The 16423-nt window shown below is 43.4% G+C and overlaps 1 protein-coding gene across 10 annotated transcripts in view; it reads left to right on the top strand.

Annotated features, from left to right (window-relative positions):
- The window catches only part of LOC115206443 (kin of IRRE-like protein 3), a 210138-nt gene that overhangs the window by 126708 nt on the left and 67007 nt on the right, over window positions 1-16423 (top strand). For all 10 annotated transcript variants that reach the window (XR_003880797.1, XM_029773460.1, XM_029773456.1 and 7 more), the window contains exon 2: window positions 12414-12563. Coding sequence is in view for 9 of the 10 variants with exons in the window: in XM_029773460.1 (XP_029629320.1) it covers window positions 12414-12563 (150 nt within the window). In the remaining variant the exon portion in view is untranslated. The remainder of the gene's footprint in view (window positions 1-12413; window positions 12564-16423) is intronic.

Below are 16423 nucleotides of genomic sequence, written 5' to 3'. Positions count from 1 at the left end.
GCACCTCAAGAGTAAATGTCAGTTGGCTTTTCATAGCCGATCATTGAGAGTATCTCTACCGCTCCTGCTGTCTCTAGAGAGTTGAAAACAGCAGGTCTGGGACAGGTAGCACGTCAGGTGAACAGGTCAGGGTTCCATAGCCGCAGGCAGAACAGTTGAAACTGGAGCAGCAGCACAGCCAGGTGGACTGGGGACAGCAAGGAGTCATCATGCCAGGTAGTCCTGAGGCATGGTCCTAGGGCTCAGGTCCTCCGAGAGAGAGAAAGAGAGAATTAGAGAAAGCATACTTAAATTCACACAGGACACTGGATAAGACAAGAGAAATACTCCAGATATAACAGACTGACCCTAGCCCCCCGACACAAAAACTACTGCAGCATAAATACTGGAGGCTGAGACAGGAGGGGTCAGGAGACACTGTGGCCCCATCTGATGATACCTCCAGACAGGGCCAAACAGGCAGGATATAACTCCACCCACTTTGCCAAAGCACAGCCCCCACACCAATAGAGGGAGATCTTCAACCACCAACTTACCATCCTGAGACAAGGCCGAGTATAGCCCACAAAGATCTCCGCCACGGCACAACCCAAGGGGGGCGCCAACCCAGACAGGAAGACCACGTCAGTGACTCAACCCACTCAATTGACGCACCCCTCCTAGGGACGGCATGGAAGAGCACCAGTAAGCCAGTGACTCAGCCCCTGTAATAGGGTTAGAGGCAGAGAATCCCAGTGGAGAGAGGGGAACTGACCAGGTAGAGACAGCAAGGGTGGTTCGTTGCTCCAGAGCTTTTCCGTTCACCTTCACACTCCTGGGCCAGACTACACTCAATCATAGGACCTACTGAAGAGATGAGTCTTCAGTAAAGACTTAAAGGTTGAGACCGAGTCTGCATCTCTCACATGGGTAGGCAGACCATTCCATAAAAATGGAGATCTATAGGAGAAAGCCTTGCCTCCAGCTGTTTGCTTAGAAATTCTAGGGACAATTAGGAGGCCTGTGTCTTGTGACCATAGCGTACATGTAGGTATGTACGGCAGGACCAAATCAGAAAGATAGGTAGGAGCAAGCCCATGTAATGCCTTGTAGGTTAGCAGTAAAAAATTGCCTTAACAGGAAGCCAGTGTAGGGAGGCTAGCACTGGAGTAATATATGACCATTTTTTGGTTCTAGTCAGGATTCTAGCAGCCATATTTAGCACGAACTGAAGTTTATTTAGTGCTTTATCCAGGTAGCCGGAAAGTAGAGCATGGCAGTAGTCTAACCTAGAAGTAACAAAAGCATGGATTAATTTTTCTGCATCATTTGTGGACAGAAAGATTCTGATTTTTGCAATGTTACGTAGATGGAAAAAAGCGGTCCTTGAAACAGTCTTGATATGTTCATCAAAAGAGAGATCAGGGTCCAGAGTAACGCCGAGGTCCTTCACAGTTTTATTTGAGACGACTGTGCAACCATCAAGATTAATTGTCAGATTCAACAGAAGATCTCTTTGTTTCTTGGGACCTAGAAGAAGCATCTCTGTTTTGTCCGAGTTTAAAAGTAGAACGTTTGCAGCCATCCACTTCCTTATGTCTGAAACACAGGCTTCTAGCGAGGGCAATTTACAGCTGTGTGTCATCCGCATAGCAGTGAAAGTTAACATTATGTTTTCGAATTACATCCCCAAGAGGTAAAATATATAGTGAAAACAATAGTGGTCCTAAAACGGAACCTTGAGGAACACCAAAATGTACAGTTGATTTGTCAGAGGACAAACCATTCACAGAGACAAACTGATATCTTTCTGACAGATAAGATCTAAACCAGGCCAGAACTTGTCCGTATAGACCAATTTGGGTTTCCAATCTCTCCAAAAGAATGTGGTGATCGATAGTATCAAAAGCAGCACTAAGGTCTAGGAACACGAGGACAGATGCAGAGCCTCGGTCTGACGCCATTAAAAGGTAATTTACCACCTTCACAAGTGCAGTCTCAGTGCTATGATGGGGTCTAAAACCAGACTGAAGCATTTCGTATACATTGTTTGTCTTCAGGAAGGCAGTGAGTTGCTGCGCAACAGCTTTTTCTAAAGTTTTGAGAGGAATGGAAGATTCGATATAAGCCGATTCGTTTTTTATATTTTCTGGGTCAAGGTTTAGCTTTTTCAAGGGGCTTTATTACTGCCACTTTTAGTGAGTTTGGTACACATCCGGTGGATAGAGAGACGTTTATTATGTTCAACATAGGAGGGCCAAGCACAGGAAGCAGCTCTTTCAGTAGTTTAGTTGGAATAGGGTCCAGTATGTAGCTTGAAGGTTTAGAGGCCATGATTATTTTCATCATTGTGTCAAGAGATATATACAGTGAGGGAAAAAAATATTTGATCCTCTGCTGATTTTGTACGTTTGCCCCACTGACAAATAAATGATCAGGCTACAAATTTAATGGTAGCTTTATTTAAACAGTGAGAGACAGAATAACAACAAAAAATCCAGAAAAACGCATGTCAAAAATGTTATAAATTGATTTTTATTTTAAAGAGGGAAATAAGTATTTGACCCCCTCTCAATCAGAAAGATTTCTGGCTCCCAGGTGTCTTTTATACAGGTAACGAGCTGAGATTAGGAGCACACTCTTAAAGGGAGTGCTCCTAATTTCAGCTTGTTACCTCTATAAAAGACACCTGTCCACAGAAGCAATCAATCAGGTTCCAAACTCTCCACCATGGCAGAGACCAAGCTCTCCAAGAATGTCAGGGACAAGATTGTAGACCTACACAAGGCTGGAATGGGCTACAAGACCATCGCCAAGCAGCTTGGTGAGAAGGTGACAACAGTTGGTGCGATTATTCGCAAATGGAAACACAAAAGAACTGTCAATCTCCCTCGGCCTGGGGCTCCATGCCAGATCTCACCTCGTGAAGTTGCAATGATCATGAGAACGGTGAGGAATCAGCTCAGAACTACACGGGAGGATCTTGTCAATGATCTCATGGCAGCTGGGACCATAGTCACCAAGAAAACAATTGGTAACATACTACGCCGTGAAGGACTGAAATCCTGCAGCATCCGCAAGGGCCCCCTGCTCAAGAAAGCACAAACACATGCCTGTCTGAAGTTTGCCAATGAACATCTGAATGATTCAGAGGACAACTGGGTGAAAGTGTTGTGGTCAGATGAAACCAAAATGTAGCTCTTTGGCATCAACTCAACTTGCCGTGTTTGGAGGAGGAGGAATGCTGCCTTTGACCCCAAGAACACCATCCCCACCGTCAATCATGGAGGTCGAAACATTATGCTTTGGGGATGTTTTTCTGCTAAGGAGACAGGATAACTTCACCGCATCAAAGGGACGATGGACGGGGCCGTGTACCGTCAAATCTTGGGTGAGAACCTCCTTCCCTCAGCCAGGGCATTGAAAATGGGTCGTGGATGGGTATTCCAGCATGACAATGACCCAAAACACACGACCAAGGCAACAAAGGAGTGGCTCAAGAAGAAGCACATTAAGGTCCTGGAGTGGCCTAGCCAGTCTCCAGACCTTAATCCCATAGAAAATCTGTGGAGGGAGTTGAAGGTTCGAGTTGCCAAATGTCAGCCTCAAAACCTTAATGACTTGGAGAAGATCTGCAAAGAGGAGTGGGACAAAATCCCCCCTGAGATGGGTGCAAACCTGGTGGCCAACTACAAGAAACGTCTGACCTCTGTGATTGCCAACAAGGGTTTTGCCACCAAGTACTAAGTCATGTTTTGCAGAGGGGTCAAATACTTATTTCCCTCTTTAAAATGCAAATCAATTTATAACATTTTTGACATGTGTTTTTATGGATTTTTTGTTGTTATTCTGTCTCTCACTGTTCAAATAAACCTACCATTAAAATTATAGACTGATAATTTCTTTGTCAGTGGGCAAACGTACAAAATCAGCAGGGGATGAAATACTTTTTCCCTCACTGAAGTTCTAAAACACTTTAGTGTCTCCCTTGATCCTAGGTCCTTTCAGAGTTGTGCAGACTCAGGACAACTGAGCTTTGGAGGAATACGCAGATTTAAAGAGGAGTCCATCATTTGCTTTCTAATGATCATGATCTTTTCCTCAATGAAGTTCATGAATTTAGTACTGCTGAAGTAAAAGCCATCCTCTCTTGGGGAATGCTGCTTTTTAGTTAGCTTTGCGACAGTATCAGAAATCCATTTTGGATTTTTCTTATTTTCCTCAATTAAGTTGGAAAAATAGGATGATCGAGCAGCAGTGAGGGCTCTTTGATACTGCACGGTACTGTCTTTCCAAGCTAGTCAGAAGACTTCCAGTTTGGTGTGGGGCCATTTCCGTTCCAATTTTCTGGAAGCTTGCTTCAGAGCTTGTGTATTTTCTGTATACCAGGGAGCTAGTTTCTTATGACAAATGTTTTAAGTTTTTAGAGGTGCAACTGCATCTAGGGTATTGCGCAAGGTTAAATTGAGTTCCTCAGTTAGGTGGTTAACTCGTTTTTGTCCTCTGTTGTCCTTGGGTAGGCAGAGGGAGTCTGGAAGGGCATCAAGGAATCTTTGGATTGTCTGAGAATTTATAGCACAACTTTTGATGCTCCTTGGTTGGGGTGTGAGCAGATTATTTGTTGCGATTGCAAACGTAATAAAATGGTGGTCCGATAGTCCAGGATTATGAGGAAAAACATTAAGATCCACAACATTTATTCCATGGGACAAAACTAGGTCCAGAGTATTACTGTGGCAGTGAGTAGGTCCAGAGACATGTTGGACAAAACCCACTGAGTCGATAATGGCGCCAAAAGCCTTTTGGAGTGGGTCCATGTGAATATTGAAGTCACCAAAAATGTGAATATTATCTGCTATGACTATAATGTCCGATAGGAATTCAGGGAACTCAGTGAGGAACGCTGTATATGGCCCAGGTGGCCTGTAAACAGTAGCTATAAAAAGTGATTGAGTAGGCTGCATAGATTTCATGACTAGAAGCTCAAAAGACGAAAACGTTGTTTTTTGTTTTTTGTAAATTAAAATTTGCTATCGTAAATGTTAGCAACACCTCTGCCTTTGTGTGATGCCCGGGGGATATGGTCACTACTGTAACCAAGAGGTGAGGCTTCATTTAACACAGTAAATTCATCAGGCTTAAGCCATGTTTCAGTCAGGCCAATCACATCAAGATTATGATCAGTGATTAGTTCATTGACTATAACCTGTCTGGGCTAGGGGGCAGTATTGAGAATTTTGGAAAAAATATGTTCCCATTTTTAACTGCCTCCTACACCAACTCAGAAGCTAGAATATGCATATTATTGTTCAGGTTTGGATAGAAAACACTCTGAATTTTCTAAAACTGTTTGAATGGTGTCTGTGAGTATAACAGAACTCCTATGGCAGGCAAAAACCTGACAAGGTTTCAAGCAGGAAGTACCCTGTCTGACAAGGAGTCGTGCGTCTTGCATCTTTTTATTGAAAAGTAAGGATCTTAGCTGTAACGTGACAATTCCCAGGGCTCCGATAGGCTCTCAGAGCCCGGGAAATAACTGAAGGTTTACGAGGGAGCCTCAGGCTGAAACACATTATCACCTTTTGTAAGTGGCTGCTCCGAGGACCTTTGAATGAGGCGCGTGCATGAGTCGCTTCTGAGGAGAAATTTTATTCGGCTGTTTAGGCTCAATGCATACTCCCGGACGGAATATTATCACTAATCTACGAGTTAAATGGCATAAAAATTGGTTTTAAACAGCGGTTGACATGCTTCGAAGTACGGTAATGGAATATTTAGGCATTTTTGACACGCCAATGCGCCATGCGCGGGACCGTGAAGAAGCATTCTAGAACTCACGAACAAAACGTCGCTGTTTGGATATAACGATGGATTATTTGGGACCAAACCAACATTTGTTATTGAAGTAGAAGTCCTGGCAGTGTATTCTGATGAAGAACAAGCAAGGTAAGAACATTTTTCTTATAGGAAATGTGATTTTGGTGGAGGCTGACCTGGGTGGGTATCTAAATAGCTAGCCCTGTAATGCCGGGCTATGTACTTAGATTATTGCAAAATGTGCTTCATCCGAAAAGCTATTTTAAAATCGGACATATCGAGTGCATAGAGGAGTAATGTATCTATAATTCTTAAAATAATTGTTATGCTTTTTGTGAACGTTTATCGTGAGTAATTTAGCAAACTGTTAGTAAATTCAACGGAAGTTTGCCGGGGGTTATGCGTTTTCTGAACGTCACATGCTAATGCAAAAAGCTGTTTTTTGATATAAATATGAACTTGATTGAACAGACATGCATGTATTGTATAACACAATGTCCTAGGTGTGTCATCTGATGAAGATCATCAAAGGTTAGTGCTGCATTTAGCTGTGGTTTGGGTTTATGTGACATGATATGCTAGCTTGAAAAATGGCTGTCTGATTATTTCTGGCTGGGCACTCTGCTGACATAATCTAATGTTTTGCTTTCGTTGTAAAGCCTTTTTGAAATCGGACAGTGGGGTTAGATTAACGAGATTCTTGTCTTTAAATAGCTGTAAAATAGTCATATGTTTGAGAAATTGAAGTAATAGTATTTCTAACGATTCAAAAATCGCGCCACTGGAATTTCAGTAGCTGTTACGTAGGTGGGACGAAATCGTCCCACATACCCCAGAGAGGATAACTGACTTTGAAGTGAGGGATCTAACATTAAGTACATACATTAAGTCCCAGAAAGAGGGCCAATTATCTACAAATTCTATCTTTTGGGAGGTACAGAAAACAGTTTTCAACCAGCGATGATTCGTTTTAAGTCTAATACTACGGGTAATGGAGTCGCCAATGACTAGGGTTTTCAATTTGTCAGAGCTAATGGTGGGAAGCTTCGGCGTCTCAGACCCCGTAACGGGAGGAGTAGAGACCAGAGAAGGCTTGGCCTCTGACTCCGACTCGCTGCTTAATGGGGAGAACCGGTCTAAAGTTTCTGTCAGCTGAATGAGCGACACCGGTTGAGCATTCCTACAGCATTTCCCTCCAGAAGCCATGAGAAAGTTGTCCAGCTTGGAGGACCTTGCGAGGGGATTTATACTAATGTTACTATCTGTACTTACTGGTGGCACAGACGCTGTTTCATCCTTTCCTACACTGAAATTACCTTTGCCTAATGATTGCGTCTGAAGCTGGGTTTGCAGCACAGCTATCCTCGCCGTAAGGTGATTGTTCTCCTGTATATTATGAGTACAACGACTGCAATTAGAAGGCATCATGTTAATGTTACTACTAGCTTCGGCTGTTGGAAGTCCTGACGAACCATGTCCAGATAAAACGTCCAGAGTGAAAAAGTTGAATGAAAAAAGTTGAGTGAGGGAAAAACTAAAAATATAAACGGTAATTAAAAAGTAAAAACCGTAAAGTTGTCAGGTAGCAAAGTAAGGTTGGCAACAAAACACACAGCAGCATGTAAACAAGTGTTCTTTACCAGTTATGTCTGCCCTTCTGAAAGAAGTGCTATTAATGACAGATTTGAAACCCTTGTTGGTCCAGGGTAAGATTAATATTGATACACTGACCTTCCTGTTTTGCTGCTCCATATTCTCTGATGTCTTTCTTTTGTGTGTAATCTATACATCACACATAGGAGTGCATGGTTTTAACTTTTGGGCTGTTTTTACTGAGGTGCCTTGTTGGGGATTGAGTGAGGAGAATTAAGGAGCCAAAGCGATGCATTGGGAGATAAGCCGGAAGGATGAGCTGTAGATAAACATTTGGCTATGGAGGTATAAGCAGAGAGATGGGGAGCTCAGATTGATCCAGCCATCAGGTTGTGCCCAATAGCCAGGATTCAATTAGAGAGAGATGGGTTAAGATACAGTAATCCATATTGCTTGGGTTTGTGTTTACTTAGGTCCTCAGGCTTGGATTAGTGGAGAACTGCTGGAGTCCTTTTACCCATTATTATGTCCTCAAATAACTCACATCGCCTCGGCACAGGTAAATTTAAAGCCTGTCGCTGCGGTTAGATAATTTGCCTATCTGTCTTCAGTTGGGCACTTTTCATCTTTGGGCAGGAAAAAATAGAACAGTAGGGGCCCACTAGCTGAGTGGATGGTGATTTTAATGTGACTGAGGTTGCCTTGCATGTTGAAAAGGAAAACACAATAATGATGGGATTTATTCATTCCTTTCACACTCTCATTAGAGGTAGCTGTGCTCGGCAGACAGTCCCTGTGGTAAACAGGCACAGGATTAGGAGACGGAGCTTCCGCCCCCAGCAAATGAACAAACCAACACAGCATGCCCAGTGGGTGGGAGAGGAGGTATAGGGAGCGATGGGTGGAAGGGCAGGTGAGGGCAGATCCATGCCAATTTAGCCATCAGGGAAAGCCACACCATGCGGCTGGCCAAAGATATCACAAAACTACCTTGCACACACCTTCCTTATTGTACATTTCAGCTCTCTCAGGCCTGAGGAAATGTGAAGACCAGAGGGGGTAATAGTCCCTGGTTATGATCCGTAGCTGAGCTCCAGGCAACACGGACGGCATGGCATGCGTTGGGCGGCCAACGCTCTGATTAGTAATTTCAAGTGGACTGGATGTGCAACTCCAATGGTAATTTCCAGGGCTGATTGGCAGACAGCGGCGAGATTGGGGGCCGCAGCGAGGCCATTAGCGCTGCATGAAAATAGCAATGGAGTGTGTGGAAACGTGGTCGCTGTCCAACAGTAAACTAACTATCTGAAGTGAAATGAAAACATTAGGTGAAGGCAGAGTGCTCGTACAGGCATTGTGTGGCGCAGCTCAGTGCCTCTAACAGCCTGCTTCCTTAGGAACCCTGAGCCCTTCATTCCCGGTCAAAGGTCTGCTGCCTTTACCTCCTCAATTGACCCACGGTGTTCAATCAAAAGGTGTTGTGTGAATGAGCAGTGATTTGTGTTGGGTAAATAGGAAGAGAGGCAGCTGCAAGGCTACTCAGGGGTGAGCAGAGGTCCGGAGGCCCATGGGTCAATGGTGAGAGGTATTCATGTTCTGTATGGTCCTACTTGAAAACAAACAAAAGGTAGACCCCATTTATTCTATTGCTTTGGACAGAGCCGAGCCAAGGTACCATGTAGTGGCACTCTTATATCTCCATCTGAGAGAATCATAACTCCCATTCACAGAATAATAGAGAGTTACTGGTCAGTGCTTTTTACATAAAATGTTTGTAAAAACAGGTGAGAAGTGTTAGCTTGAGGAGCTGTTTCTAGGTGGGAAAGCCCCCCTCCCTCACTGTCCTCAGTGATAGTCACCTGGTATCTACAATATCTCTACAAATGCCCAAACACCCCCCCCGCACGCACGCACGCACGCACACACACACACACACACACACACACACACACACACACACACACACACACACACACACACCTGACCGCTCTAATCAGACCACATTGCTCTGTGTAGACATTTCACAAGGCTCATTCTCATCTTCCTCCAATAGCAGATGTTAATAAAGCATTATTAAGAGAGATCTCTGCTCTCTTCTATTTCCTCCAGCACCTGAACCTCACTGCAGTCAGCCCTCTCTCCGGCTACCAGCACCTCCCAAACATGCACAGAACTTTTTCATTCACTGTTTATTTGTTATTATTAAATCGCCTGGGTATTTCTTGCTACACTTTAGTTTTTTGTCTCTCGCTCCTCGTTTCTGATCATCTGGTGTTATCGACCCCCCATTCTTCTGCATGGGGGGAGGAGGAGGAGAGGAGGAGAGTAATCTGTTGTCTCCACTCCACTGCACGTCATGGTTGGCTGCCCCTGCAGCTGGCCCAGGGAGGAAGAGTAGGAGGTAAACGAGGGGGCTCTGCTAAAGCCGCACTGCCGTCCACCGGAGCAGAAAGCTGGCAGATGCGACGGAGCCTTGTACGACGCACAGGGCTGTGACTTCACCAACACTGCTAAAGGACCTCCAGTCTGTTATGGGCTTATACTGCCCCCCCCCCAACCCACCCTACCTAACCCCCATACCTACCCTGTTCTCAGTGCTCCTCTGGTGAGCTACATATGTGGACTTCCATAGATAGCCTTTTTATGTGAAATAAGCAGATCTCCATTTTGCTGGTCAAGTGGCCACACCAAGTGGACTGTATTTTTCTCTGTGGGAGGGCACCTCTTAATCTCCAAGCTTCTCTCTCCCTCTCTCTCTCTTCCACCGACGTCTGTAGCCCTCCTGTGTCTGTAAAGGTCTAGGAGAGTCTGTACTTTTGAGAAACCTCTGTGCTCTCTTATTTCTGTCTGTGGAGAATTACTCTTTCATCAACTAAGGGGGTGGTTTATACTGGGGAGTTAACAATGGCTTCGGCGCTGTTTGATATAAGTTTTCATTCACCTACAGCAGCTGGAATTTATGCATAATGTGTGTGTTAGTGTGCATATTTTCTTTATGCGGATTTTAGAATATTTGCTTGAAAATCTGTTGCCAATTGGATAGAAACCTAGCTTATGTTGTGAAACAGAGTATCTCCAGAAGGGGATATTTAGGTTTGCATGTTTGTTTGGCAGGATTTGTTTTGGCATTGTATCATTTTTCATTACTGTTTTAATTAGATGTTAGTAATAATTAAAATAATTATCCTAGGCTGTGAATAATAATAATTACTGGTGAGTTGAAGACCTGACACAGGAGGGGAGGCTATGACAACCTCTGAGAAAATCATCCTAATCTGTCTAATTTCTTACAATGATGAGAAGGATTTTGATGTGGTGGGGGGAAGGGATTTGAACAGCAGGTTAGAAGGGGGAGAAGGTCTGGGGGTATTAGTGCTGCCAAGGTGGAGACACCTCCGACGTTAAATCAATTACAGCACAGGTTGAAGTGGTTGATAATAGCAATCCGGACTGGGAGGATAGAGAACAAAATAGAAGCGAATTCTCTCGCGTTCTGTTGTTCTGACACATGCCAAGAGATTTCGCCAAGCCGCCGTCTCTCCTACCATGTGTCTGAGCGCTGACTGGTTCACTGCGTGCAGCCAAGATAAACCTATCATAGGGGAGTCAGAACAAGGCTGTCTGGGTAGTATACCCAAGGCCAACACAACAAAAACTTCACAGAAAAACATGCCGGAGAGGCCCGTCGGGTTCCTGAAGATGAATAGTCCAATATACAGTATGCTTAAGGATTCCCACACATTTATTTTATTTAATAATGGGGGTGCATGCAGGAGACATGGCATACAGTGGGGGAGAATTTGTATAAATCAATATGGAGACTTGTCTTTACCTTTTAACTAGCTATCACTCACGTTTCACCGACCGGAGGACTGGATATGACTGATGTGTTTACTAATGTAATACTTCCATGGAATTAAAGACATCATGTTTGTATTTCTATAATCTATTATTGTCCCTATCTCTGCATTGTACTAATGTTGTAAAGCAAAGCTAATCTGTTTCTTCTCTGTAATTACTATCTGAACATAGGAAAACAACAACCCAAAACATAAAAATAAGCAAATCCAATATGTTGTGTGGAAAGAGGTGCATTAAACACAGCAACATAATTTACTATGTATGCTGTTATTGCTGTTATTGCAATCCGTTACATTTCCTCTCCTATCTGCCGCTTTTACTCCCCTTGGAGATATTGCAACATAATTATCAGGGGAGGAAGCACATATCTCTTCATTATTTTCTTTGTGTGTGTGTGTGTGGGTGTTTGGGTTACTTGTGTGTGTGTGTACATAAGAGGGAGAGAATACAAACAAGGTAGCCAAGGCCACCCTAAGCTTTGCACAACAATCTAAAACAATATATAAGAAATAGACGGAAGCAGGAGAGAAATCAAACGAGAGTCCATCTTATTGATCTGAGAGACCACAAGTGTCACTTGTTAACCTCAGTCGAGATTCCTGCCTTATCCCCCCATCCCAAGATGCATTGCCTGTCTTTACATTAAAGTAAGCCGCAGACCATGCTTTAGCTCCTGGTAAACACAATGTGCTGGAGAGGCTGACATCTCAGCCAACCCCGGCTTCAGATGGAGGCAGCGAGACACAGGCAAGAGCTAAAGCCCAGATGACAGGCTGACTTTAAAAGGCTTTTTCTCTCCCCGCTATTCCTCTCACAATGCCTTCCAATTACCCATCGGCCTTTGTGCTACAGTGTGGTAGGATGTCAAGGAGGAGGAGGGGGGCTGCTGTTTAGGTGGACTCAGAGGGAGATAACTTCAAAGATATCAGAACCTCAACACGTTCATCAACACTCTGCATGGCAGTGACACCTCTCGCTAAGTGCCATTCCCCCACTGTGCCTCTAGTACCCCCTGTCCACCCCACCACCCTCTCCCTACCCCTAATGGGGTCTGTCACACCACACTTGAAGGCGATGTCTTTGAATGTGTTAGAGAACTGGTTACCCAGGGTTATGGATCATAGTTTCTGACCGTGCCTCTATCTTTCTGTGTGTTTCTCCAGGGGTCCAGGCCACATTTTCCCAGCAGCCCCAGGACCTGGTGGTGGTGGCTGGCCAGCCCGTCACCCTGCCCTGCTCCATTCCTGGCTACCATGGTGTTGTCCTGTGGATCAAAGATGGCCTGGCTCTGGGCGTTGGCAGAGACCTATCAGGTAAGGAAAGACATTTATCAAACCACTCAAACCACTCTCTTAATCTCCTTCTGTCACGTGTCTATTTCCAATTCATTTTCCAATGTGTTAAAACTACTTACATTACTGACACACTGTCATATATTTGTCAATGTGGGATGTCTCACTTGACTGCTTTTAATCTTTTGAAAGGTTAAGTCTTCTTCCTCATCGCTGTAAAAATATCACTCAGCAGGTAAACAAACATACAAAATCCTATAACAATGCACTACTTTACATTAAATGTGGTGTTAACTTCATTGTAAGCACAGCAAAACAAGCTGAAATTCACTACTTTCATCAATCTGCTTGCTTTGACATAAACAGTTACATTCATGATATTTGTATTTACAAATGTCAATAAACAAATAAGGTCTGCATAGCAAAACCCTGATAAAAAATGAATTCATGAGAATGCTGTAAGTACAGAAACTGTTTTCTCAGTGGGAAATGAATATCCAACAAATAAGTGACTGTGTGGAGTTTGGAGTTTGTGACAGTAAATGTGAGCTTACAGTATTAGAGATAATATTTTCTGGGATTTCCTATGACCTCTATGTAGAAGAAACCCTGACTGTCATAGAACGAAATAGATTGTGTACAGTACCAGTTAAAAGTTTGGACACAACTACTCATTCAAGGGTTTTTCTTTATTGTTACTATTTTCTACAAAGTAGAATAATAGTGAAGATATCAAAACTATGAATTAACACATATGAAATCATGCAGTAACCAAAAAAGTGTTAAACAAATAAAAATATATTTTAAATTAGAGATTCTTCAAAGTAATCACCCTTTGCCTTGATGACAGCTTCGCGAACACTTGACATTCTCTCAACCAGCTTCATGAGGAATGCTTTTCCAACTGTCTTGAAGGAGTACCCACATATGGTGAGCATATATGGCTCATATATGGCTGCTTTTCCTTCACTCTGCGGTCCAACACATCCCAAACCATCTCAATTGGGTTGAGGTCAGGTGATTGTGGAGTCCAGATCATCTGATGCAGCACTCCATCACTCTCCTTCTTGGTCAAATAGCCCTTACACAGGTGTGTTGGGTCATTGTCCTGTTGAAAAACAAATGATAGTCCTACTAAGCACAAACCTGATGGGATAGCGTATCGCTGAAGAATGCTGTGGTAGAAATGCTGGTTAAGTGTGCCTTGAATTCTAAATAAATCAGCGCCCCCACACCATCACATCTCCTTTGCTTCACGGTGGGAACCACATGCAGAGATCATCCTTTCACCTACTCTGCATCTGAGAAAGAAACGGTGGTTGGAACCATAAATCTCAAATTTGGACACATCAGACCAAAGGACAGATTTCCACCGGTCTAATGTCCATTGCTTGTGTTTCTTGGCCCAAGCAAGTCTCTTCTTATTGGGGTCATTTAGTAGTGATTTACACAGTCTCCTCTGAACAGTTGATATTGAGATGTGTCTGTTATTTTAACTCTGTGAAGCATTCATTTGGGCTGCAGGTGTAGTAATCTCTAATGATCTTATCCTCTGCATCAGAGGAAACTCTGGGTCTTCCTTTCCTGTGGCGGTCCTCATGAGAGCCAGTTTCATCATAGTGCTTGACAGTTTTTGCAACTGCACTTGAAGAAACTTTCAAAGTTCTTGAAATGTTCTGCATTGTCTACTCATGTCAATGAGTAGGTGTGTCCAAACCTTTAAATGGTACTGTATATTTTTTACATTTTTAGTCATTTAGCAGACACTCTTATCCAGAGCAACTTACAGTAGTGAATGCATACATTTCATGCATTTTTTTTTTTGTACTGGCCCCCCGTGGGAGTTGAACTCACAACCCTGGCGTTGCACACACCATGCTGGCGTTGCAAACACCATGTTCTACCAACTGAGCAACAGTGAAGCTGTATGTATTTGTGATCATTTCAGCATAATAGTTTGTAACTCAAACCATTCGGACGCTACAGACGTTTTTGTGAGAAGATCCGCTCCCAGACCCCTTTCGGATCCGCTCTTGTCTCACAAACACCACTCTAACTCAGCCCCTGTTAATCACACATATGAATGGTTGATATCAGTAAATGCAGAAGACATCGGCGAATCCAATGGTGCAACCCTTGGACTCTGTAACTCTAACACAATGTTTAAAACATGTCGGTGTGACAGTGGGACACAAGATTTAGTTACCACACTCCATTTTCCACCCCAAATACCTAGTATCCAATAATAGATACATTGAAATACCCCAGACAGTTGTATTCACTTTAGTACTACCACAGAAATGTAGCCAAGACCTCATTACTATCTAATAGAAAGATTTACCTAATTCAATAACAGTTTGTGGTGGGCAAAGAAGCCCAAAATCAACACTGAATGTGAAATCAATATAGCCAGGGGTCACATTTCAAGTACTTTTAGCGAGTAAATGGGCTTTTGAAGAGTAACTCACAATCCAAACTACATTGTAGCTTTTGTATTATTACCTTAATTGTTTAATTTGGAGTACCACTTACTGCTGCACTGTCATTTTAGTAGCCTGCAGTTTCTCTGCTTGACGCTGGCGCCTGATCCATATTCATGAGACGTGATGACTATCTATTCTTCCAAATAGATATTTACAATCTTTAACTCAATCTTGGGAGAGTAAATTCATATAGCTTGAAAAATCGGAATTATTTATAAATATATAACTTATTCCCCCGATTGTCTTTAGAAATGGGATCCATGGGATTCCAAGACATTCTATGGCCTTTTACAGGGAGTAAGAGTGATGAGTGAAAATAGCCAAGTTCCTTTCACACCTCTCTTCCTCCATCACTGAGGGATCTCTAGCCTGTCTCTCAGAGTACTTGCCATTCAAGTCATGGCAAAAAACGCAACTGGGCCCCTTTAAAAGCGGGGGCCTCTTTTGATCTGGACGATTAAATATGTATTCCACTAGAGATATGCGGTCTCCTAACCTCTGACTTTCAGTGACTGCTCCAGTGTACCTGCCTTGTCACCGATAGAACTCTTTAATTAAACCTCAGTTGACGACGGTGTCCAAATAAATGTGTTCCATTCCTCAGTGTGGCCCTTATCAGACCCCCAGGAGGCTGGGGAAGGCAGTAAACAATGGCCCAACAGTTTTGAAGTAGTCGAGAGGAGAGGGAAGATAGGGAGAATAGGGAGAAGGACTTATGCTAACGAGAAGAGAGAGAGGGTGAGAGCGACTCTTAACGGCACATCATCAGCAGTTTAACGGTCATGGGCGAGAGGCTGTGGAGGGAGGCTGTGGACTGACCTCATCGTGTCTCTACCCCTATGAACCAACACTTCACTCTGTATGCGGATCAATGGCCGGGCCAGGACGCTCAGAGTTGGGCTGAATATGAATGCCCTTCTCCATACAGCATGAGTCGATGAGATACATCGAGTTGGAGAAGGTTATCATGGACGAAAGATATCTTTATTAAAAAGCACAGACAGGGTCTTAGAGCAGTGTATTAAGATGAATGTCATAAAGTGTACCACAGCTGCTCTTTTAATCGTCTCTGCCTACGTCAACAAGCAATACAGTCAGCCATACAGAATGATGGCATATACACGGCTATATACACAAGGAAAGCAGCTGTATACATAAAAGTGTGAGGCGTCTAATATTGTGCAGAGCATTTCAATATAGCAACCACTCTGCTATTCATAGAAGGAGCTGCGTTAGCAGTAGCTCACTCTGTCTGGGCCCGTTTCAATTCAGGGGAACAGTGATTAAAATGAGAGAAATCTTTCACTATTGAGTCTGATAAATCAGAGGACAAAGAGGATGATTCCTATCGCTTCCTGAATTCCTGCTCCTTCTCTTTGTGTAGCGTCTTCTATTCTA

The sequence above is a fragment of the Salmo trutta genome, chromosome 13, assembly GCF_901001165.1.
Source record: "Salmo trutta chromosome 13, fSalTru1.1, whole genome shotgun sequence".
Lineage (NCBI taxonomy): Eukaryota > Metazoa > Chordata > Actinopteri > Salmoniformes > Salmonidae > Salmo > Salmo trutta.
Note: the sequence above shows the minus strand (reverse complement) of the source record. Positions and strands in the feature narration are given on the sequence as shown.